Source organism: Anopheles arabiensis, chromosome 2 (genome assembly GCF_016920715.1).
Source record: "Anopheles arabiensis isolate DONGOLA chromosome 2, AaraD3, whole genome shotgun sequence".
NCBI classification, from domain to species: Eukaryota; Metazoa; Arthropoda; class Insecta; order Diptera; family Culicidae; genus Anopheles; species Anopheles arabiensis.
In genome coordinates this window covers 105,672,724-105,696,078 of record NC_053517.1, presented here as the reverse complement: position 1 = coordinate 105,696,078, position 23,355 = coordinate 105,672,724, and the positions used below count along the sequence as shown (strand labels likewise).

Genomic DNA, 23,355 nt, shown 5'->3' with positions numbered 1-23,355 from the left:
GAAATACAATTTAATATAGAGAGCAAACTAGAGACAGCGACAGAGAGGGGGGAGAGAGAGGGGGAGAGAATGCAGAAGAGGGAAAAGTTTGACAATGATTAATACAGGGTTTCCCACGATTTATTGGTTGGTTCCCACGATTTATTGGTGCGTTCCCACGATTTTTTGGTCATTTCCCATAATTTTTTGGTAGCAACCCACGATTTATTGGTCGGTTCCCAAATATTATTGGTCGGTTCCCAAATATTATTGGTCGTTTCCCAAATATTATTGGTCGGTATTATATTATATTATATTTGGGAACCGACCAATAATATTTGGGAAACGACCAATAATATTTGGGAACCGACCAATAATATTTGGGAACCGACCAATAAATCGTGGGTTGCTACCAAAAAATTATGGGAAATGACCAAAAAATCGTGGGAACGCACCAATAAATCGTGGGAACCAACCAATAAATCGTGGGAAACCCTGTAAGAGAAGACGAAAATAGCACAAATTTAACACACCAACCTGGTTCACCTGAAGCCCCCCCACCCCCGGTAGCTATCTCAATCGTGTACCAATGATAAAGAGTTTAGTATTTATTTTTCTTATCTACCTGTTTGATTGTGTTTTCTAGAGATTGTGAAGGTGGAAAGATGAAAGTGAAACACAAACACAAGAAGGATGTAGAAAACGTGTTTATAGATACAGAACGAATCACACACACACGCATACACATTTGTACACAAAAAACGCCTAATCACAACGATGCAAGATGTTAGAATTTTGTTTTTATTTTAAACTCTAGCCCTAATAGTGCGTTAGTACATTCGTTGTTATTTTTTTGTTTAGTTTTTCGTTGCGCTAGTCACACGAATTTAAGCTCTTGTTAAGAGAGAGAGAGAGAGAGAGAGAGAGAGAGAGAGTGAGTTAAGGAAGGAGGGAAACAGAAAGTTTATTTATTCCTGTTTGCTTGTTGACCCGTGCTCGACTCGAGTCAAACTGTGCCGATAGTTTATTCTGGTCGTTAAAGCTGTTTATTGTATTCTATTTAGTAAGATGTACAGTAGCTCCAACAACATCCCCACACACGCACCCATGCAGCTTTAGTTACCTGCCAACAAATGGTAAATTACGTGGGGTTTTTAGTAGTTTCTTCACAAATATTTCAAGCGTGAGAAGGCATCTTGATTTGATAGTAATTATAAATCTCTATGTCCGAGGGCCTAGCACAGTGAATCCGTTTTGCGAATGCTTTATTGTTGTGACCACACACGTACACACCCACTCACACATAGCAAAACACATACACAAAACATGCGTGAGAACGAGGGAAAAGGGAAAGCAAGAGTATAGTAGATGTAAAACGAACCAAACAAGCGAGCTAATTCACAACTTTAGGCAACATGTTTAGTCAGACGCTCTGAAAAGAAAAATCCTTTGGAAAATTAGAGAGCAAAAAAGAGGAGATACTGTTATCGTGCAAGATGCTGCGGAAGTAATAGAAAGAATGCAAAGAGCAACACAATGAACCTGATCGTTTCTTCTCCACCACCAATCAGTCATTCAGTAGTAGTGAGCTGTTGTAGTTGTAATGGGCAGTGTGGTGCAAACAAAACAAAGCGTGGTGAGAAACGCGAAACATGCCCCTTGTCCTAGGGGCAGTTCGTTAGTTCAACAGTTTGTAGTCTGTATTTATAAGATTTCTATTTTTTCTATCGACAACAAGCGGAAGATGAGGTCTAGCGGCGCGAAGTAGTTGGCAATTATCATTACCAAGAATAATAAAACAAAAAAAACAACAACAACAAAATACAACCAAAACCCAATCATAAGCAAATGCAAACGGAACAACGGCGGGGAAAGAGTGGGAAAGCATGGCAGAGGTACCAACAAAAAGAATAACAACAAACAACAACATTATAACATAAGCATATGGAGCAAAACAAAACAAAAGAAAAGGGAAATAAAACCAGCGAACGGAAGAACGAAACGTGCAAACGTGCAAAAACAACCACAAACCACAAAACGAATGATACAGATGACGGAAGAGCAATAGTGAACATGAAACCCCACGAAAAAGCATAAATACATTCACCCCAAAACAAAACAAAAAAACGTTCACAACATGTTTTTTTTTCATTTTCAAATAGGCGTAATCGGGTGGAAAAGAAATCAAACTATCACAATACAGCAACACAATAGAACAAAGAAATTAAATGAAAGAGAATGAAAGAAAAAAGTATAATGTAGCGAATGTGTTTAATAAAAAAACAAATCAGAGCCTATACAAATAAAATGATACATTAACGAAACGTGTAACAGTGGGGGTAATGGAACATGCAATAACACAAATATGATAATTAACCAAACAGTCCAAACATGTATACAAACATGTATAGCACAACGCACCACACAATAAATGGGGTAGGTATTCGAAATTTACCTGCATTTAAGAAGTATGTAAGAGCAGCAGCAGCAGTCAGTAACGAAACGCAATCGTTATCTGTGTGTGTGTGATTGTGTGATTGTGCGGCGAAGCAAGCAAATGATAGTAAAACAACACGTTAGTAGAGATTATTATTATTAATGTGAGAGCAAAACCTATCAATAACAAACACCCTACAGTAACTTACAACGGCAACCCACACATTCAACACACTCCCCCAGTCATCCTCAAAAATGGAACACAATGTTTAGGAACACTTTTTGGGGGTTCGAGCTGTTGATAACGAGCAGAACAGAAGTTAAGGAAATGGAAACAGTTTATGTGTAATACTTTGAAATTAAGTTTTGGAAATTGTTTACAGTTGAGTTTGATAGTTGGAGTAAGAGAAATGTTTGTGTTTAGTTTTGAAAATAGGCAGCAAATAAACAAATGAACACTGAAGAACAGAATAGAACAATGAAAAGAAAATATTAAATTACATAAGCAGAAACAATAATAAACAAGAACAAACAAGAACACAACAACAACAGCAAACGATAACTGAAGAAGCGCAAAAAGAGAAGAGCAAAATATGAAATGAATCCAATGGTGAAAGTGGGGCTTTTTTACAACAACAACAACCATAGCAATGCAGTGGAAGAGTGGAAATGAATAACGTTAAAGAGCTTTTTGTTATAGTAACAAAAGCAACTACAACAACACAGTGTACTAAAACACACAAAATAGAACAGAGAAAAGGAACACTGTGTAACAAGGTAACAACCATGACCAAATGGGAGAAATGCAAAAAGGAGAAACAAAAATCACGCACACGTGCAAAGGAACAGATGAGCATTACTGTTTCTTTTTATACATCTTCTTTATTTATTTATTTATTGTACTTATCTTCAGATAGGTTGTGGATATGTTTATCCTTCCTACATATGTTTGTATGTATGTTTGTATGTGATAGACAGAGAGAGCTAGCGAGAGATAGAGAGCGAGTATGTTTTAAGTAATTTGAGTTTGAATATACTACCTCTAGCCCGACGCCCAACGCCCAACTCCCCCTCCTCCTCCTCCCCATATCCATCGAAAAAGCTGGAGCAAACGAAGGTGTATATTTGTGATACGTTAAGTGCTGTTTCGTTTCGAGCTAGAGTTTGTGTTGTGTCTTCAACGAATCCCCGTTCGAAATAGTTTCCAACAGGACTACTTCTCGTTCTACTATATTTCTTTTACCGCTTAAAAACAGGGGGAAAGCGTGTTAGCATGCAATAAAACAGTGTTAAACCTATAGGTAATCGCGTCGGCCCGCGGGTATAGCGTTTTGTAAAAATATTTAAATCAAAGGAAAAAAATTACAACAAAATAAAACACACACATAAGGGAAGCAGTAGCTGACAGCTGACAGAGGGATGAGGAATAAACCAGTGGAGCAGTATTTACTGCTTTCCACTAAGTAAGCTAAAACACAGCTAAAATGCAACAAAGCAAAAAAACAGCACCAAGAGACAGAATCTGTAGAGAACAGAGCTTTTTGTTAACCTTTTTTTTGTGTGTGTTTGTTTTTGTGTAACTCATACACTGATTGTTAGGGGTTTTGTTTTGATGGAGTAGCCAAGTGAAGCTGTTTCATTCTGTTCGGGTTAATGTTTACCTTCGTTACAACGAGTTTGTTATTCAACACCGGTAAACGCCGTTTCGTAGTGATGGTGCGTTTTAGCGACGCACGAATAGAGGCCCTTGTTTAGTGTTGTTTCCTCATGTGTGCATGCAGCACGAGAAAGTGGAAGGAAAACTTCCCTCAAAACAATATATAAAAAGTACTAGTAGCAGTAGTAGTAGTAGTGTACGTTGTTATCTCGTAAGGTGAACTAGTCAAGCTGCTCAGCTACAGCATACTGAAACTGCTGCAATGATGAGTAGTGCAATGGAAGTGTACACGGTTTACTCCCTGCGCACGTTAGCCGTATGAGCAGCAATGCAACTCTGATCAACGATTGCGCATTGTTTTGAGCCACTTCTTGAACCTCCTCTGGATACGATCCACCACACCCGCCTACTACGATGGCTCTTTCGCCCAATTCTCAGCAATCGGTGCACGGTGTCAGTGTATGTAGTAGCAGTGTTTGTTTACGAATAGCACGTTGGCCCTCTTGAGCACGTGTCTGTGCAGCGTATCTGTTTAATCCCCTTCCCATATTTCCCCGCCCCCAAAATCTCAGCCACTCTCGCCACACACTTGGGTGATTGTATTTTTGATGCAAGTACAACGAACTTTTCCAAATTTCAAACTCCAAACTCTCTCCACCTTCATGATGGGGTGTCCACCACCAGGGCATAGCAGCCATTTCTAGTGCAAGCAAAACCCCTTATTCTCATTCTGCCTAAACAAAGTGAAGGAAAAGAAGAGTAAAACGCAACGATACTGTTTCAACAATTTTGCACTTGATTCGATATCTGCTTTCCTGCGCTTTCTTCTGCTAGAATCGTTCCTTTTGCGGAACGAAATGAGGAAATGTTTTTTTTTCCTTCTATTATTTTCTGTAATTTATACAGTAGCAGTAACAGATAAGAGAAAAACAAAAAAGCACACACACACACAAACACATTTAAATTAAAAGAAACACACATAAATTTGCAAGTGAGTTAAATGTATAGGGGATGTAATGGAATGCAAACGCGAAAATTGTAGAGATGATAATGAAACGAATATGTTAAAAAAGGAAGAAAAAAGAAACAAAACAAATTCAAATCAATGACAAACGGAGAACAAACAGCATTTTATGCATACTGCAAGCATGGTGAAGATAGTTTATCATAGGAATTCTTCAAAAAAAATGGTACACTTAAAATACTACACTATTTTAAAGTAACAACAGATAAATCGAAACACACCGGGTGTTCGTGCAACTGGTACGATTACCCAAATACAACAGTAAACGTACACATACACACAAGCACGGCTACACACCAACACACACCAAATGGTCAGACAAAACAACACACAGACACACAGTCACACATAAACCTATAGGTCCCATTTAGCATCTGATAAATAAAAATGTAGCTTATACAAAACACAAAAGTGAGCCAGTGTGGTGCATGAGCGTTATGGTGAACGAGGCGTCAAGAATGTAAGTGTAACACGTTAGAAAACAAACGAACAATTTTTAGAGCAAAAAGAAAGAAAAAAGTAAATATTAAAGGGACAAAAGGGTGACACAAGTAAGAGAAGAAGAAAAATAAACAAAATCGTAAGTTAATCTAGTTAAAACTGGAACCAATCAGCGTAGTGCAGCAAACGGTAACGAAACGAAACAAAATGCAGAACTCCCTTATAATGTAACAGTAAATTGTAACCTAAAAGCAAACAGCAAACCAGAAGTATGCACCGGATGCAGCAACAGCAACACTATCGGGGCTGTTTGAGCTGGAATGATGGACGTTTACAGGAAATGTATGCACAAAACCAAAACCCCTGAAGCCCCACCCCATTGGCTAACTATAAGCTTAACGAAAGGAAAGAACACAAACGTGCAACTGCAACTCTGATTACACTATTCTATCTCACCCACATTCCTGGCGTAAGATCGCGGGAAAGAAATGCAGAAGTAATACTTGCGTACTTCACGTTCAACTACAAATCACTAGCAATGCCACAACAAAACAGCAAAGAGAGAAAAACAAACATACATAAAATACATTTAACTATAGAGCAAAACCACACCACTAAAGAATCTTACGAACATGAATTCTACTATACAAAAAAAAGAACAAAACAAATATTCAAAGAAAGAGAAGGAGAGCGAAATGGAAACCCCGAAAGCATTATAAGCTTGGCAAAAGGTGCAGAACAAAACAAAAACTCACATAAAAAAAACATCTTCTTCTAACAAACAAAGAAACCCACTCGTACCATACTATCACACCTTTACAACATATAACTCCATTTAAATGATAAAAAAAAGAAACAAGAAGAAAATCAAACGATAACAGACGCGTGAAGCTGCATATAATTTATCGCTAGCAAAACTACAAAAGAAAAAAAAACAAAACAAAACAAACAAACGGTATCGTAAAAAGGTGGTGTGTCGCATATTAAACGATCAGCAGGCAGATAAACAAAACGTAGAAGAAGCCTGCAAGCAAGCGAACCCACACAACAGGCAGTGGAAACCCAAAAAGAGAAAAAATGAAGTAATTAACAGAAGTAAGAAAGAAGATTCCGAAACAAGAAAAATACGCAGGAGCGCAGGCGGATAGAAAAACGAAGAAGAAATTAAGAAAAAATAAAAAAAATATGCGAAAAATTCAGAAACTTGTTTCATAATTTAATTAGTCTTTCAACGGATTATTCTAATTGATGTCAGAATTTTATGTATGTATTGTTTTTTTATTATACTTTTTGCCTCTTTCTGCCAGCGCCACAGTTTGAATCAGTTACGTGTTCGTGGCAACGGTCGTGCAATAGCTCCTTGCGTCAAATTCAAATTTTGACAGCACCGAATCGCGTGTGTAAATTGTGCTTAACCGTCTATTTGGACAACGTCCCGCGCGACGACTTCGCGCGCGAAAAAAGTAGCTCAATTTTGCAAACAGAGCTACTCACCGCGCGCGACAATTTTGCTTCATCCTAAATAATCGAATTATCTAGTTTTTTTAAAAGACAGATTAATGCCAAACGCAAAAAATAGATTTAAACACATTTTAACCTATTTTTGTCTGTTTTCAAATGAAAAACAAGTTTGTTGACTGAGTCAAATGAGCTGTACTTTGATCTACACCGAGTGAAATTTTGAGCTATTTTTCGTCGCGCGCGACGTTGCCGCTCTATGTCTATTTGGACGGTAACAAAGCGCGCGCGCATACACCGGTTTGTTGTTTTGTCAACATACTTCTAGAAATTGGATCACGCGAGTTTGTCGGACTCGTCTCACGTTTTTTATTACGTTTTTCTTTTTTTATAGTGCAGTATTTTAGTGTTTGATGTGTTTACTACTTCCACAAAATGTCTGGAGAGCTGGAAACGCCCATGCTACCGGCAACGAATGCTGAATCGAGCAAAATAAATGCCATCGACAAGGAGACGGTCCATCGCATCTGTTCCGGGCAGGTATGGGGGCAAGAGTTTCTTTCATTTCAGTTCAAACGCTGCTGAAGGACGGAAGCTAATGTTCCCGTTTACTCTCAGGTAGTGCTTAATCTGGCCATAGCTGTGAAGGAATTGGTGGAAAATTCGCTCGACGCCGGTGCAACGCTGATCGAGGTGAAGCTTCGCGGATGTGGCGCCGAACTGGTCGAAGTGTCCGATAACGGGAGCGGTGTTGAGGAAAAGAATTTCGAAGGACTGAGTAAGCTTCCCGTTCTCTTGCCCGATTGATTAATGGCTTCTAATGCACCACCTTTCCTTCCCATTTTCCTTCCAAAGCGGCCAAATACCATACCTCCAAGCTGAAGGAATTCACCGATCTGGAATCGATCGAAACGTTCGGCTTTCGGGGGGAAGCGCTCAGCTCGCTGTGTGCGCTGTCCGATATGATTATCACCACGCGCCACAGCACGGCCCCGCACGCCACCAAGCTAACGCTCAATCACGAGGGACGCATCCAAACGCGAGCACCCTGTGCCCACCCCGTCGGCACAACGGTCAGCCTGACGAACCTGTTCGCGACACTGCCGGTGCGGAAGAAAGAGTTCCAGCGCAACATTAAGCGCGAGTTTCAGCGCATGTGCCAGATACTGCAGGCGTACTGTCTGGTGTCGGTTGGTGTGCGCATCATCTGCACGAATCACACCGCCAAAGGGGGCAAGTCGGTGATCATGAGCACGCAGGGCTCGTCCCGCGTGCTCGACAACGTGACGGCCCTGTTCGGCACGAAGCAGACGGCAGAGCTGATGCAGCTCGTACCGTGCATCGGCGGCAACGGAAAGATACAGGATCTGGAAGCGAGCGACTTTGACGATAGTATGGCACTGACGCAGGAGGAGGTGGACAACTTTAACCTGTCCCGGTACAAGATCGAGGGATACATCTCGAGCTGCGCGCACGGGTCGGGCAGAAGCACCAAGGATCGGCAGTTTTACTTCATCAATTCGAGACCCTGCGAGCCGAAGCAGATTAGCAAGCTTATTAACGATGCTTACCACCGGTACAACGTGCATCAGCAACCGTTTGTGTTTCTGAATCTGATGCTGGACCGGTCGGAGGTGGATGTGAACTTAACGCCGGACAAGCGGCAGGTGCTGGTAAACAACGAGAAGATCCTTATGCTGGCGATAAGGAAATCGATCAAGAAAACGTTCCAAACAGTGCCGTCTTCCTTTACGATGCAGAACCAGAATTTGAGCGATACAAGCCGGCTGCTTAACATTTCGCTACCCTCCGACAAGGACGACGAGGAAGAGAATGGTGAGGAGCGGGAAGATTTTCTCAACTCGAGCTCAAGCGATAAATGTACGGCCGGGGATTTGCTGTTTACGTTTCAACCGCCAAAAATGGCTAGTGGCTTTGGCGGTGGCACCGGCGGAGGACAAAAGCGGAAGAGAAGCTCCAATTGCAGTGGCGGAATGCAGAAGATGATTGATTTCCTGAACATAACGAAAGCTTCGCAGAAAAGCTGTAACGATAGCATGACAGATGAGGAAGATGCGATGATGCGCTCGTCAAAGCAGGCGAAGAATGAAGAAAATCCGTACGATTTGACCATTCTGAAAGAGCCGAGCATTGAGGAAAGAGTCGAACACGTTGTAAAGGAATCGATTAAAGTGATAAGGTGTACAAACGGCAAAGAACAAGACCCACTATCCCAAGAAGAGCGGCAAGGGGACGAACATACGATAAAGGATAATGCTGGGACATCCTCTCAAGAATCCGTCACTGAGCTCGTTTCCTTTCTGAGCTGTAAAACGGAAGCATCGGACTCCTCTTCTCCGTCTCTCTCACAAACCAGTGCATCGCGCGCAGTCGATGATGGGATGGAAATTATACCAGAATCTAGCAGTGAAACGTTGTTTTCCCTTGCCGAATTCGCCGCCCCAATCAAACGGGAACCAAGCGACAAAAGCATTGCATCCTCCATCTCCACCAGCCAATCGATCCTGCTCGACGACGAGCTGTCCGACGAGGAGCGGCAAGCGGACGATATGTGGCACCGCAATCAGCAGCAGCTGTCCGTAAGCTGGGATTCGCTCGAGCAGCTCATCAAGCGCGAGCAAACGTTACAATCCGCCCGCACCGCAGATCAAAACTCGTTGACACGGTTGCGGTTCAAGAGCAAGATCAACCCGACCAGCAACAAGGCGGCCGAAAGTGAGCTGCAGACGGAAATAACGAAGGACGATTTCGCCAAGATGGAGATCGTGGGACAGTTTAATCTCGGGTTCATCATCGTCCGGCTCGGCGACGATCTGTTCATCGTCGATCAGCACGCAACGGACGAGAAGTACAACTTTGAGGATCTGCAGCGGACGACGGTGCTGCAGAACCAGCGGCTTGTCGTGCCGCAGCCGCTCGAGCTGACCGCCGTCAACGAGATGGTGCTGATCGAAAATTTGGACGTGTTCGAAATGAACGGGTTCAAGTTCGAGGTGGACGGTGCGGCCCCGACGACGAAGAAGGTGCGGCTGATGGCGAAACCGTACAGCCGGAACTGGGAGTTTGGCAAGGAGGACATCGACGAGCTGATCTTTATGATGCAGGACGCCCCGAGCACGGTCTGCCGGCCGTCCCGTGTGCGGGCCATGTTTGCTTCCCGGGCCTGCCGCAAGTCGGTCATGATCGGGCGAGCACTGTCCGTGCGGGAGATGGAGCGGCTGATACGCCACATGGGAGAAATCGATCAACCGTGGGTAGGTGGATTGGGTTCGGTGATTGTGGTCCTTTTATAAAAAGATTAATTGTTTTGTCTTACAGAACTGCCCACATGGCCGTCCAACGATGCGACACCTGGTGAACTTAGCAATGATCCGCCAAATCGATCCAATCCCCCCAAACAATCAAATCAAGGATGAATTTACGGATGATAACAAGTGAATAGAACCCCGATCATTTAGTTTTACAAGCAGCACTCACCGTCGTTGTGCTCCTGTGAATGTATTCCTATTGCCATTAAACGCTTATCGTACGGAAAACGTTGAACCCGCTGTGTGCCGTGGACAGTATCACACCCTTCAGCTGCGGATGCCAGTGCAGTTCCTTGATCTCGCTCTGCCCCTGGTGGATGAACAGCAGCTGTGGTGGAAGATCCTTCAAGTTCGGATCGTCATTCGCATCGTCCCCATCGTCCTTCTCCACGGACAGATCCCACAGGGCAATCTGATCGTCGTCACCACCGGACGCTAGGATGGTCGATTCCTTCGGATGCCACTCGACGGTCGTTATGTGGTCGGTGTGGTGCTTAAACGTTGCCACGGGTGTTTTCGACTGGAACTGACGCAGATCCCATATCTGCAGCACACCGTCATCGCCACCTTGTAAAGCAAGAGGAAAGAAATGGTACCGTTAAGCCAAAACCGCATGAATCTCAACCCCATAACGCACAACCACATACCACTAGCGATGAGCGGTTCGTTACGATTCCAGCTAATTACATTCACATCGCTTTCGTGCGCATTCTCCGCCGTCAGCATGCAGGCTTTGGCGGGCGCCGCCCGACAGTCCCAAATGCGGATCGATTTGTCCACCGAGCAGGAGGCGAGCACATTCGCTTCGTTCGGGCTCCACTGAATATCCTCGACCGAATCCGTGTGCCCCACGAGCGGCCGCTGGTCCACGTTCCACGCACCCTTGTCGTTCGGGCGCCAGATGTGAATGTCACGCCGGCAGTCGCCCGTCGCCAGCATGCCACGCGTCGTCGGACACCAGTCGATCGCGAAGCCTTCCTTCTGGTGCCCGGAAAAGGTGAAATCCGGCTTCACCCCGTCACCGGTCTTGTTCTGCTGGTACGTCTTGCGCGCCCTGCTATCGTCGATGGCCGCCAGCTGTTCGTTGATGTTGTAAATGTGCACCTTGCCCATCTCGCTCCACGAGGCCACGTACTGCGAGCTGCCGAACGTGGACACACGCAACCGGTTTACGCACCCGGGGTGCTTGATCATCACGCTCGTTAGGATGGGCGTTTGGTCCTCGTTTACGTCCTCGCTATCGCTCACCTCCTCATCATCGTCGGACTCACCGTCGGCCGACTGTTTCGAGGTGCGCGTCAGATTGGCCATCTTCATTACGATCACGCTGTTCACGTGCGTACGAGCCGCTTGCGTACCGGCGACAACATACGCCGTCAGAGGGAACGTTTCCCGATCATCGCCGAGCGGATCGCTCACAATGTCGAAGCTGAGGCAGGGTGCTCCGGTATGTGCCTGGTGCAGCATAATGTAGGCGGATTCGTCGCACACCAGCTCCTCGTCGTTGGACAGTTTACCGCCGGGTAGGTAAACCTTTGCCTTGCCATCCTCCTTCTCCTCCAGATCCTCATCATCATCGTCCCCGTCGCTTGCATTTTCCAGATCGGCGTCCTCGATGTTTTGATCCTCGGCCACCTCCATCTGTTCGTCGACTTCCGACATGGTGAGTAGAGCTGCTTTTTTGCTTACTATTCGTAAAATCGGCACACTTTAAATTGAAACCAGCGAAGCGAACGCTGTGGACTGGCCCGGCAACGTAAACAACAACCATGTGCTTGCGTTGACAGCTTGGGTTATTTGACAGCCGGGACAGAGCAGGGTTAGAGATTCGATTTTTGCACCCTAGCATACAGTGTGTGCTGGAATTTTGCAATTTTGCAATTTTGCAGGAATGAAATATTTGGTGTTTATTTTTCGATTTTTGTATTTGTCCATTTGTTTTTACTTTATTTTAAAAATAGTATGTAGTTTCATGTGAATGGTCATGCCTTGTAAAATGAAATCAGTCAATCGATGGTGATGTTTGAATATGAATTCTTCTATGGCTAAACCATTGTCGGAAGTGATACTGAGTCTAAATCCATACCGGTTCTGGGACTGATCCTAAGTCCATAGTGCAACGGGAATTGAACCTACACCCATATCGGTCGTGAAACAAAACCATAACCCGCATTGGTCCAGAAACTGATCCCGATCCCAAATCGGCGCTAGAACTAATACCGAAACCATATCATTGATGGAACTAGTCCTTTCCCAAACCTACCCTAGAACTGATCATGAACCCATACCGTTCCTTTATTAGATCTTATATCTATATCAATCCTGGAACTTACCCCGAACCCAAATCGGTTCAATAACTATGATCGAACTCTGAGTTCTGTCCTGTCCTGTCCCAAAACTGATCTTGAACCTGGCTTTAATAGATCTCCTATAAGGGTCCTGGAATTGGTCCCCATCTCATACCAGTTCTAGAATTGGTCCTGTCCCAAACCTACCCTAGAATTGAACCTGAATCCATACCGTTCCTGTAATAGATCTCATATCCATTCCGGTCCAGGAACTTACACCGAACCTATAAGGACCCTGGAACTAGTTCTAAACTCATATCCGTTCTAGATCAGTTTTTGGACCTATGCTTGTCGTGGAACAGATTTAAATTTACTGGATCTGATCCCGAACCCATCTTCCTCATGAAACTGCTCCCTTTTATTCTTATGAATGTGTCGCTGATGGAACGAATTACTAACCTGTCCCGGTCCCGATTGATGTATCCAAATGAAAGGAAAATATGAACTCGTTTCGGTACAGCACTTTCGGCACTCAATGTGCAATTTATTTCGCAAAAGTTTCTGTATGTTTATAATTTTTGTTGTAATACGATCCATTTTAATACTTTGGTATGTAACAGTACGATTAGTCCGAATTTGCTTTAAAGTTGTCTATTTTATAAATACTATAAGTACAGTTAGGGTGCCGTGCCATAACCCGTCCCCGTGTCAATCACTGCCAATCGAAGCCATATGCTGCCGGTGCTGGTACGCTCCGGACATTCCAACGCTTCCCCCAACGTGGCAACCACTCCCACCGGCCGTTTGATACTGCTGGTGCCCATGGTGATGTAGCTGGTGGTGATGCTCCTGCTGCACAACCGAATGCTGCTGCTGCTGCTGCTGTCGATGGTTATGGTGAGGCTCCTGCTGGGGTTGATGGTGAAGGGTGGCCGAATTTCCCACCATCCCCATCGCTTCTCCAAACCCCCCGTAATCGGTAACCCCAACAACGCCATCCCCCAGACCGGGAACGGTAGAACCGATGCGATTTTCCGAGAATCCACCCAACGAAGCGGCAACGCTCAGCGGCGACGGTGCGATGGTTTGAGATTTGATACCCTCCGACACAGCGACACCACCGGAGGTGACATCTTTGGGATGATGGTAGTCGACCCACTTGCCCGGCTGCCGATCAGCCGCCATGGTGGCACATGTGGATTGACCGACATTCGGTGGCGTAGCTGTGAACGCGGCAGCCGTCGTTGACTGCGTTCCGTGCTTGCTCGATTTGCTTGTCTCGTGTGGCTGAACTTGCTGGAAGATGAAAGGCCATGCCTGTTGTGAGGGGGAGGAAAGGGACGAACGAAATGGAAGCATTAGATGAGGAATTAGATATACTGTGGGAAATGTGAAGCGAAAAGCGACTGAGGACATCCCGCTTTTGAAGAGGGGGGCGACTGATCGTCATATGCGCTAGGATCTGCGCTAGGTAATGCGATATTTTCTTCAAGTGCATACTCTCGGCAAGATGATTGCGAAAGCCACAAAATATCTTACCACCATAAACAGCGGATGTTGATGCCCAATACCCAAACACCGGAAACAAATGTGCAGATGAGAATTTTTAAATAACAAAACCTTTATCGATCGTCTGTTCGGGTATGTTTGTTGCATCAGGATCTTCAACCTCTGAAACCAATTACGAATGAAGATTCCCTACTTCGTGTAAACGTTGGTGTCTTTTGTGTGGTACTTCAAAGCACCATAAACCATAAACTCTGCAGCAAAGGAATTGCATTCACGTTCCTTTGATTTATTCTAACAAATCTTCGTGGGTGATGAGTTGAGTTTTTGTGTGTTAACAATTATTCCACATCCTTAACATAAACGATCGCATAAACAATCAGCATGCTTCCCATCAATGCCCATTGTCCGCAAGGGAAAATGCCACACGCCAACCATCCAGGCTGTATCGTCACCAGAGAGGGCCCTCGCCCAAGTACACGCATGTTTACACGCTTCGGGCGCACAAAGTGTTTGTTTGGATATCGCTTTTCAGCGATCCCGTAAACAAGCGTCCCGTTTGTTAAACAATTAATCGCCTGTGCGGTCCGTACAGGGTACAACCCCATGATGGCACAAGGGTTGGAAAAGGATTGGTGGTTGATGTGTTTTATCGTGAAAATGGAACTGAAGGAAGGCCGTTCAAGCGAGGAAACGGTTCGCTCTATATCATTACCGCCAGCCGGCATTCGTCATAAAAATGCGCGTCAAAGCATCACATTTCCATGCTCCTCGGGCCGTTTGAGCTTGAGAGCTAGCTGCTCGTCATCTTTTCTCCGGCCGCGTCATATCCTGTCATATGTTGAGAAGAGATTTTTTTCATATTTTCCAACACGTTTTTTGTTGCACATTGCTCCAAGAGATTGATCTTTATTTCTCACACATTTCCTTTTCTTACCTTGCCGGGCGACGAAAAGAGGCAATTATTGAACAGTGGCTTTTCCCCTGATCTTCTCCCTCAAACGCTGAATCGTATGCTGCACTTCACTAATGAGTCATTTCCTCGCCGTTAGACGCACTAAATGGGGGCAATAAGCCATAAAAACGCCCGCCCATCGCCCCCGACGCGCCTATTTGTTCATCTCTAATGACTTGTAAACATCACATTTCCGAGATGAAAAGTTATAGCACTCACGATCGTTTTTTCCCCCCACGGACAGGGAGAGCGTGGAAAGTGTGTAAAGAAAATACGCGACGCCTCGTACCACATTTACCTATCAGGAAGCAAGTAAACCCGGCCCCTTCGCCCAGATCGGTTGATATGATCCACCTGGTACTGCAGTGATGCGCGCCTTTGTGTGGTATGTTCTCGCGTTCTCAGTCCTCCCCTTTCGCGTCAATTTTCTCAAGCAAGCCTACGTCTCATTGCTAAATTTACCCCGGCTGTGTGAGGAGCTGTGCCGGTGACGCTAGTAGTAGTAGTAGCAGTAGTAGCGTACACGTACTTACCGTTTTGGGCGGTTGGGCCAGGTTGGTAGAGAAATCCTCCACCGACTGGCCGTCCAGTGTGGCGGCCAGGTAGGTGATGTAGTTCTTGGCCAGCCGGAGCGTGTCCAGCTTGGAGAGCTTGGTGTCCGCCGGTACCCACGGGATGTTGCGCTTCAGGTTGAAGAACGCTTTCGACAGTACGCGCATGCGGGCCCGCTCACGTGCGTTTGCTGCGTTTCGTTGGATCGGCGTGCCCGGTTTGTCGTCTGCGCACCCGTCGAAGAGGAGGGGGGTCGAAAGGGCGATGCGCGCCAGCGGAAACGAGAACGACAAGGGGAAAACATTTCTTTGTAGATGACCAATGGAATTTTTGAACACACACACGCACGCACCGGGTGGATTATTTCATATTTGTTTAGTGGTTGATTCGATTAAAGCGAAGTCAGCACACGCTGATCAGTTGTGTCCGGGTTTTGGTAAGCTGGGATGTACGGCACTAGTTGCCATTGCAACAAAATGGTCAGGAAAGATTCTATTTCTACTCATAAGCCATGATCTCAAACTCAAATTACAGAGAATTCTGTCTAATATGCAGTCTCTTGCAGACGCCTTTTGAAGATTCTCTAAGTCGAAATTATCTGAATTTCATATGCGAAATGAATACCTAAAACCTTTAAGGAGAATTTTCTAATGGAATTCCACAGAAAGATTTTATTTGGCGATCGTAGGAAGCCATATTTCAACACTTGATATCTTGGATGCTCCATAGCAAAACGTTTATTTAGTTTACTCAGGATCATTGTAATCCGTAAGTCCCTTGATCATCCTACACCTTATAGACACTTAACCTTTAAAAATACAGATTTGGGCTGTTTTAAACGAGACAAAATTACAATAATTTATGTAACTTTTGAATATCGTTGTGAAATGATCCTTCTTTAATGTGTCTGACGGATCGCGTGCGCTCTGCCGATTGCATATGCGATCATCACATATTTGTTTGCTATATTTATGCTGTAGTTGAACCTGTATACTATCATGGGATAATTATTAGATACAGGGTGAATTACAGCCATCTAAATTTGTATTTCTAGTGATATACAGTGACATGTATAGCGGACTTCTGATGGTTAAAGGGACTTATCTAAGCACGATCATGATTCTAAGAAAAGTTCCTGCAATCTGGTATTGTCTGTACATAGTTGAGTAAGAACATTTGAAAAGGTTTACAGTAAGCTATAGAAATTCCGAACCGAATCGCAGTTATTTTCTCGAAATTTTCGAGAATGGTTATCTCTATATGTGCATTGATTGTGTCGAAGATCATCTAACTAGAACACACTAGAATTTGAAGCACTTCTTCTGTAATGTATTGTTTCATCATTGGCCATTGTTTTATCATATAAGACACACTAAGAGTACTGTAGTATAGCACTTTGGCAATTGAACATGATTGAATAGCCGTCAAGAACGTGAGAATTGAAATGTGTGTGTTAGTTAGAATTCAAACAACCACACTATATACTACAGAATTGTGCACTTAATAATGGACACTGAAGCTGAAAGCAGATAAATTACCATTTGAACTGAAGTCATCATCAAACCCGTCCTCAAGCAGATCAAACTTGGGCGATGGAGCCTTTTTCCGTTTCGGCATAGTTGTATCACAATTCTTCCTTTTAACCAATCTATTGCACTTTCATATAAAGTAGATATTTTTGTGACCAAACTACACAGTTTTAGCAACACATACACATTTAATCACGATCACTTTATGTTTCTGTTTGCATTATTTTGTATGGTGTATTGCTGTTCACTGTACGATATTTCTAATTATCTTTCCAATCAATTCGATGATCGATCAAAAATCGATGTGCTTGGCGATTTTTTTAAACTACACTTCAATTCAAAAATCTTCACTTTCAAGAATGAGATTAATTAATTCACCATTAAATTCAATCAAGTATCTATTTGCAATTGATGCCACAAATCTTTTGCAGTGCAAAGGATTAAGTGATCGTTACAACCGTCAGGGGGAATAGTTTCGTTTCAAATGAGCTAGAGCTAGACTTCCACCAAAACTGAAAGTCGATCGACGATCCTCATAGCAGACCATAGATTTTCCCAAAAGGATGGCATAGCCACGCCCACTCATTTCCCTGGCACAAACTAATGCTGCGCGATGATCGTCCGTTATGCAAATACAGTATGCTGCATAGAAGGAAGGGTAGTAAAATTAATGATCTGCTGATTTTATTACAAATAACGATGTAGTTGATGTATTGTACTTATATTTTATTTTGTTATGTTTCATGTCAATTAAATGAATCCAACGATCGAATCAAATAGCCTAAATATCAAAATTTGACAATTTTTGGTAAATTTTGTTTTGGAAAACCTAAAATTAAAAGTTTTTTTTGCAAAAACAATTAAAATTCAACAACCAAAAATTCCCCTACAAAGAAAGAAAGCATGTGCGATGAGAGACAGCGTGCAGCAGTACGCAACACGCCACACAAAACTCTGTCCGCATCGTGTCGTGTCGCGTGTCGAGTTGTCTCTGGGAAACGAGCTGTAAAATTTTATGACAAATTACGAACAATTTATTACCCATCCCACGCAGGGTCGGAATGGTCGGAAAACGCTCACCCTTGACTCCGTGCCTTTTTACCGCAGCATACGGCCCATCACCTCTATTGACAGTCCATTTGCTCCGCTGATTCGTCGATTCGTCCTTTTTCGTCCTTGTCTTTCACCCCCTGTTCACTCGACGAGGATCCTGTTACTCATTACTTCTACTGAACCGTCCTTTCACCATGCACTGTGTGCAAGTGCGTGAACCCGAACGGGAGAAAGTCGGATATCGGATAACATTTCCACAATACGTGTGGATCTCTCGCGCCCCCGCCTTGTGGTTGATCGTTTCACGCGTTCAAGTGGGGTGAAAACGGTGACCATAAATTATGCAAACCGTCGTGTACCGCTGGACCTCTATAAATCCTTTCGAAATCCTTCCGAAAAACGCTCAAACCCGAGGTCGCACCCCTTTGCCCCCCGCGGGATATGTCATCTTGGCGTGTCATTCGGTCGGTTTAAACACGATGTCAGTTACTAAGCTCTAGCGGTTAAAAAGATTTATTTGTATATTCCCAGCATCCGTTCACCTTTCGGATCAAACGGACTTCTCAAATGGCAATCGGCATCGTACAGCTTGCCCATCACCTCGATCTGGTAGTGGCCCGACTGCAGGAACTGGTTCGTGATTGGGCTACTGTCTGCGCGTTGCACGTACGCCTGGCCGATCGGTTTCTGGAGCGTGTAACCATACTCTCCGCGCCGCAGATGTCCCACAATCTCTCCGTCCCGATAGACCGCTTCCAAGCCCCAGATCGGTACCTGAGAGGGGGACAGAAAGATGATAATTTACAGAAAAAGACGCACCCTACAAAGGTCTTACCTGTTCCCGCAGCGTAAAGAATGCCAACCGCCGACTGACGCCATTTTCGCGCTGCCGATCTACAATCTCCTTGCCCTGATATTCGCCCTCCTTTCGGCACACAAAGCCCAGGTTGGCCTCGATCGGCGTGTCGTCCGACCGGAGATCCGATCCCCACAGATGGTAGCCCTTCTCGCTGCTGAGCGAGTACAGTGCCCGGTAGCCCGCGTTTCGCAGACTCTCCTTGTATCCTGCCTTCATCAGCGCGTTGTACACATCGTTACAGCTTTCCTCGGGAATGTGCAGCTCGTAGCCCAGCTCGCCGACGAAGCTGACGCGCAACACACGCACATGGCAGCTGTAGTGCGGATTGATCTTAATCGTCAGTATGGCGGTAGAGTTCATCGGCAACAGCTTCTCGTTCGATAGATCAAAGTCGGTGATCTTCTGCAGAATTTCGCGGCTTTTCGGTCCCTGCAGTGATAGTACGCCCAGCTCCTCCGTGTGATCGCTCACCACTGCCCGGAACGCTTTCTCCTGAATGGCGGCCAGGATGTGACATTTGGTGTGGTAAGCGGAGGCACCTCCCGCAACGATGTAGTACCCACGACCCTGTTTTGGAGATTGAAGCAAAAGAGTTACTTGTCGAGTACACCGTTCATTGGAAGACTCATGGCACTTACCTTGAAGATCGGATCATGTAATCCACCCAGTCCCGACTCTACGATGCTAACCGTGACGTCACCTTCCACGCCTCCCCGTTTGTTGAGAGCGCAAGTATAGATGGTCCTGCGCATAAGAAGAGCGCAAAATGAAGCCTCTATCTCGCGTATAATACCTTCAATACTTACTTGTTGATCGGTTTATCCAAGTTGGCGGTGAAGATCCATTCGGCGGCCTCCTTTGCCTGGCTCCCGGTAAGGAAGAGTTTGCAGAAGTAGCTCAAATTGAACAGTGCAGCATCATGGCGGCAGGTGAGTGCTTCCTCGCCGATCTGCAAGAAAGGCAGGAAGGTTTACAATCAGTTGCAAAAAATTGTGATTTATATCCCGTAGCCGATTCCAATGTCACAGTCGGTTGCAATTCCGGATCCAATTCCGATATCAGTTCCGGATTCAATTCTGATTATGGAGCCGATTCCTTTTCCAGATCCGAAGCCAATTATGGTACCGATTCCGATTCCTATTTCAGAACCAAGTCCGTTTCCAGAAATCGGCATCAGATCCAGAATTGATTCCAAACCCCGAAACCTAATCGGGAGGTTTCGATTCCGAGGTCCCATCACTAGCGAAGAAATCATACCAAGTCGTGATGCTCCGAAAATCCAAACGTGTAGTCTCCCTTCAGTGCTTCCTCGTAGTGTGTGTTGGCGTTCTTGGGATGATCGTAGTAGCCATACCAATCGTACGGTTGCACCACAACCGTTTCATCCGGTAGGAAGTATCCCGGCCGTTCCCAGCCATGTCTTTCCTCCATAACTGCGCCATATTGTATCATTTGCTGGAAGTCAAAACAAAGAGAAAAACGTTTGATCAAACATCTCTTTTACCTCCTACCATACTAATGATCCTTCAGCCTTTGCCTACCTTGTGGAATGGATCGACGGTAAAGTTTCGCCCAGCCAGTGGCTCATCGTGCGGGAAAACGATGCTGTAGTTCTTCGTGTACGCCTCGTGGCTTCGCTCCGTCGCCCAGTTCAGTGCCTTCTTCTGTTTGGGTGTGAAACGTCGCACATCGTACGCAAACATGTGCCGGTCGGGCCGATCGTGTATGATCCATTGTGCCAGCTGTTCCGCACAGCCGCCGCCCAGCATCATGCCGGCCGAGTTGTACCCAACGCTGTGAAACAGCCCACTGACCGTCGGGTCCGGTCCCATCAGCGGTTTGTGGTCGGGTGTGAACGATTCCGGTCCGCAGATCGTGCTCTTGATCCCCGCACTGCCAAACGCCGGGCACAGCTTCACCGCACCCTGGATGTGCGTATCGAACACCGAGTAGTCGAGATCGTACAGCCCAAAGTGGAAGTCACCCGGCACCCGGTTCAGCATGATCGGATTGTTCTCGTACCCGCCCATGCAGATCGATTTGCCCTGGATGCGGAAGTACAGCGAAAAGTCGTGATCGCGCACATTTGGCAGCATCTGATGGATGGTGTCCATCGTTTCCGACACGACGTACGCGTGCTTCATCGGTATCAGGGGCAGAAAAACGCCGAGCGGTTCGATCAGATCCCGGCCCCACACGCCCGTCGCGTTCACGACCGTGTTCGTGCGGATCGTACCCTTGTTCGTGAGCACACCGCGCACGTCCTTCATGCCGAGCAGGTTCTCGCCGGTAATGATCTGCGACACGGTACAGTCCTCGACCACGAGCCCCCCATTAGCGGTGGCACCCTTCGTCAGGGCGGTACACATCATGGCCGGATCGACGACACCGTCACCGGGCGAGTAGAGGGCACCGGTGAAGGAGGTCGGATCTAGCGGTGGGAACAGCTTCTGGGCCTGTTCCGGCCCGACGATGTGTGACTCGATGCCAAAGCATTTGCCGAGCGTAGCCAACCGGCTGTACTCATCCAACCGCTCGGGGGAGTGCGAAATGAACAGCCCGCCGTTGTTAATCCAGCCCGAATTGTGGCCCGTTTCCTCCTCGAGGCTCATGAGCAGATCGCGCGTTGCCGCTAGCAGCCGAATTTCGACATCGTTCGGTCGTAGGCGCCATACTAAGCCGGCCGTGTGCCAGGTCGTACCGGCCGTTAGTTTGGACTTTTCGAGCAGCACCGCCCGGACGCCACGCTTTGCCAGCTGGTACAGTGTGTTGCAACCGGCCGAACCGCCACCTGGTGGGAAATAAACAAAGCGCAAGAGCTAGTAAACGGCGAGAGTTCAATTATGACAATTATACCCCGAACGAGGGCTACTACGATCGCGTTAGCGGCCACAACACCAGCTGCTGTGTAGTGGAATTGTTGTAAATTAAAAAGAAAAACCCTGAAAACAGACGCACCCCGAATGATCGTGCCGGATTGATAAGGGAGTTTGAACTTTAACCGCCTGCTGAGGTTTGTGCTTTACAGTGCTTGTGTTGTGTTCATTGCACCTATTTGTACTGTGGATGTAGTTCAACAAAACAGAACCTGCCTCCTGCTACTTTTGCCATTCAGTCCACCGATCGACGCAACGTCAATCGAAAATCGCACTGGATCAGCGATCGTCGAGCGATTGATGGCTTCTGGACGGAAGGTCACAGTGGTTATCGTGGGCAGCGTCTTGCGCACGATGGCGACGCTGCCGTCCATGTGGTCGCTGGTTGTTTCACCAGAGATTGGACCCCGGCAAGCCGGTTTTGTTTTTCTTCGAGCTAGCGTTTTGCCATGTTTATTTTCCGTTTATGTGTTTTTTGCGTGTTGATCACGTAAATTCCCTTTGCTTTTGAGGCGATTATCAGAATCAGAGTGGCAATAAAAACCAACAAAGCGTCCTAATCTCAATTGAGAGGAAGTTTTTGAGTAATAGCAGCGTTCTTTAATTTCCAAAGATTTGGATGGGAACATTTTGGAAGAATTGTCCTTATATGTCCTTATAATACACAGAAGGGTCTTTGAAACCTGCTACTACTAACCTATGATCACTACATCGGCACTTTCTGGCAGTGGGCTTTCAGTGGAATATTTGCGTGCAGAGGTCGCTGCAGTGATGGCACGTTGCTCTCCACCCGCAATGTGACTTTTAAACTTTGCCACCGCGTTCGCTCTCAGTCGTAACATTTTCACGCTTGCTTTACAATTTGAACTTCACCAAACCAAATGTTTTTGCTGAACTTTCAACTCTTACTCTCTTTACGCTTAATTATGATTGAATGAATCTCAATGCTGTGTGCCACACAATTGTTCGTTGCGACCGGCCCGTTCCAGACGCAACCAAACACTGATCGGCACGGAAGACTTAAAACCATAACGCAACGCTGCCACGCTGATATTGCCAATACGCGGGAGAGGAATTGTGGACCCTTTGATAACAATATGCCTTGCCGCCACAACAAGACGCGGGCGTTCGGAGGATGCGCAATGTGCGCGCTGCTCTGATTGTGGTGTATTACTGCTGGAAGGAAGTGCAAAAAAAAACAGCATGTTGATAATCCGCAAACGGCACAGAACCACGCGAAGGTTATCCCCCGGTGTCAGCGGTGTTCGTATCAAGCACAAGCTTCCCTAGGCAGAAGGAAGTGTGTGGTGTGTGTGACTGTTTTACGAAGGCACCTGTTCAAGTTGTTAGCGCTGAATTTTAGTCGATCGTGTTCAGTGAACGATCGAAGTGAGTGGCTTTGCGTATTTATTG

General features: G+C 45.6%; 4 protein-coding genes across 5 annotated transcripts; 1 reads left to right on the top strand and 3 right to left on the bottom strand.

Annotated features, from left to right (window-relative positions):
- The first annotated feature begins 7,303 nt into the window (after window positions 1-7,303).
- LOC120895566 (mismatch repair endonuclease PMS2) lies at window positions 7,304-10,559 on the top strand. Its single transcript, XM_040299058.1, has 4 exons — window positions 7,304-7,535; window positions 7,614-7,773; window positions 7,851-10,270; window positions 10,335-10,559. Exons 1-4 carry the CDS (start codon window positions 7,431-7,433, stop codon window positions 10,452-10,454), a joined length of 2,805 nt encoding a protein of 934 aa, XP_040154992.1. The 5' UTR covers window positions 7,304-7,430; the 3' UTR covers window positions 10,455-10,559.
- LOC120895567 (glutamate-rich WD repeat-containing protein 1) lies at window positions 10,470-12,100 on the bottom strand. Its single transcript, XM_040299059.1, has 2 exons — window positions 10,972-12,100; window positions 10,470-10,891 (listed from the first exon to the last, which is right to left on the bottom strand). Exons 1-2 carry the CDS (start codon window positions 11,984-11,986, stop codon window positions 10,530-10,532), a joined length of 1,377 nt encoding a protein of 458 aa, XP_040154993.1. The 5' UTR covers window positions 11,987-12,100; the 3' UTR covers window positions 10,470-10,529.
- Window positions 12,101-13,121: 1,021 nt separating this feature from the next.
- LOC120897339 (nitrogen assimilation transcription factor nit-4) lies at window positions 13,122-17,656 on the bottom strand. Of its 2 annotated transcripts, none has more exons than XM_040302155.1 (3): window positions 17,164-17,656; window positions 15,607-15,815; window positions 13,122-13,929 (listed from the first exon to the last, which is right to left on the bottom strand). In XM_040302155.1, exons 1-3 carry the CDS (start codon window positions 17,240-17,242, stop codon window positions 13,321-13,323), a joined length of 897 nt encoding a protein of 298 aa, XP_040158089.1. In that variant the 5' UTR covers window positions 17,243-17,656; the 3' UTR covers window positions 13,122-13,320. The 2 variants fall into 2 exon arrangements, with proteins under 2 accessions (XP_040158089.1, XP_040158087.1); XM_040302153.1 differs by having other exon boundaries at window positions 15,607-15,851; window positions 17,164-17,654.
- Window positions 17,657-18,692: 1,036 nt separating this feature from the next.
- Window positions 18,693-23,071, bottom strand: LOC120907545 (sarcosine dehydrogenase, mitochondrial). The gene is made up of 7 exons (XM_040319080.1): window positions 22,640-23,071; window positions 20,608-21,857; window positions 20,324-20,521; window positions 19,873-20,015; window positions 19,705-19,810; window positions 19,043-19,633; window positions 18,693-18,981 (listed from the first exon to the last, which is right to left on the bottom strand). The coding sequence occupies exons 1-7, from the start codon at window positions 22,782-22,784 to the stop codon at window positions 18,721-18,723; spliced, it is 2,694 nt and encodes an 897-aa protein (XP_040175014.1). The 5' UTR covers window positions 22,785-23,071; the 3' UTR covers window positions 18,693-18,720.
- Between the last annotated feature and the right edge of the window lie 284 nt (window positions 23,072-23,355).

Excerpts from the sequence above, each read along its gene's own strand:
- LOC120895566 (XM_040299058.1), top strand. The coding sequence starts at position 7,431 with ATGTCTGGAGAGCTGGAAACGCCCATGCTACCGGCAACGAATGCTGAA. Across the intron at positions 7,774-7,850 it reads AAAGAATTTCGAAGGACTGA|CGGCCAAATACCATACCTCC; the intron begins GTAAGCTTCCCG and ends TTCCTTCCAAAG. Across the intron at positions 10,271-10,334 it reads GAGAAATCGATCAACCGTGG|AACTGCCCACATGGCCGTCC; the intron begins GTAGGTGGATTG and ends TTTGTCTTACAG.
- LOC120907545 (XM_040319080.1), bottom strand. The coding sequence starts at position 22,784 with ATGTTACGACTGAGAGCGAACGCGGTGGCAAAGTTTAAAAGTCACATT. Across the intron at positions 20,522-20,607 it reads CCGTCGATCCATTCCACAAG|CAAATGATACAATATGGCGC; the intron begins GTAGGCAAAGGC and ends TTTGACTTCCAG. Across the intron at positions 18,982-19,042 it reads TCTTTACGCTGCGGGAACAG|GTACCGATCTGGGGCTTGGA; the intron begins GTAAGACCTTTG and ends TCCCCCTCTCAG.
- LOC120895567 (XM_040299059.1), bottom strand. The coding sequence starts at position 11,986 with ATGTCGGAAGTCGACGAACAGATGGAGGTGGCCGAGGATCAAAACATC. Across the intron at positions 10,892-10,971 it reads CGAACCGCTCATCGCTAGTG|GTGGCGATGACGGTGTGCTG; the intron begins GTATGTGGTTGT and ends TTGCTTTACAAG.
- LOC120897339 (XM_040302153.1), bottom strand. The coding sequence starts at position 17,242 with ATGCCGAAACGGAAAAAGGCTCCATCGCCCAAGTTTGATCTGCTTGAG. Across the intron at positions 15,852-17,163 it reads TGATGACTTCAGTTCAAATG|ACGACAAACCGGGCACGCCG; the intron begins GTAATTTATCTG and ends ACGGGTGCGCAG. Across the intron at positions 13,930-15,606 it reads TGGCCCAACCGCCCAAAACG|GCATGGCCTTTCATCTTCCA; the intron begins GTAAGTACGTGT and ends CCCTCACAACAG.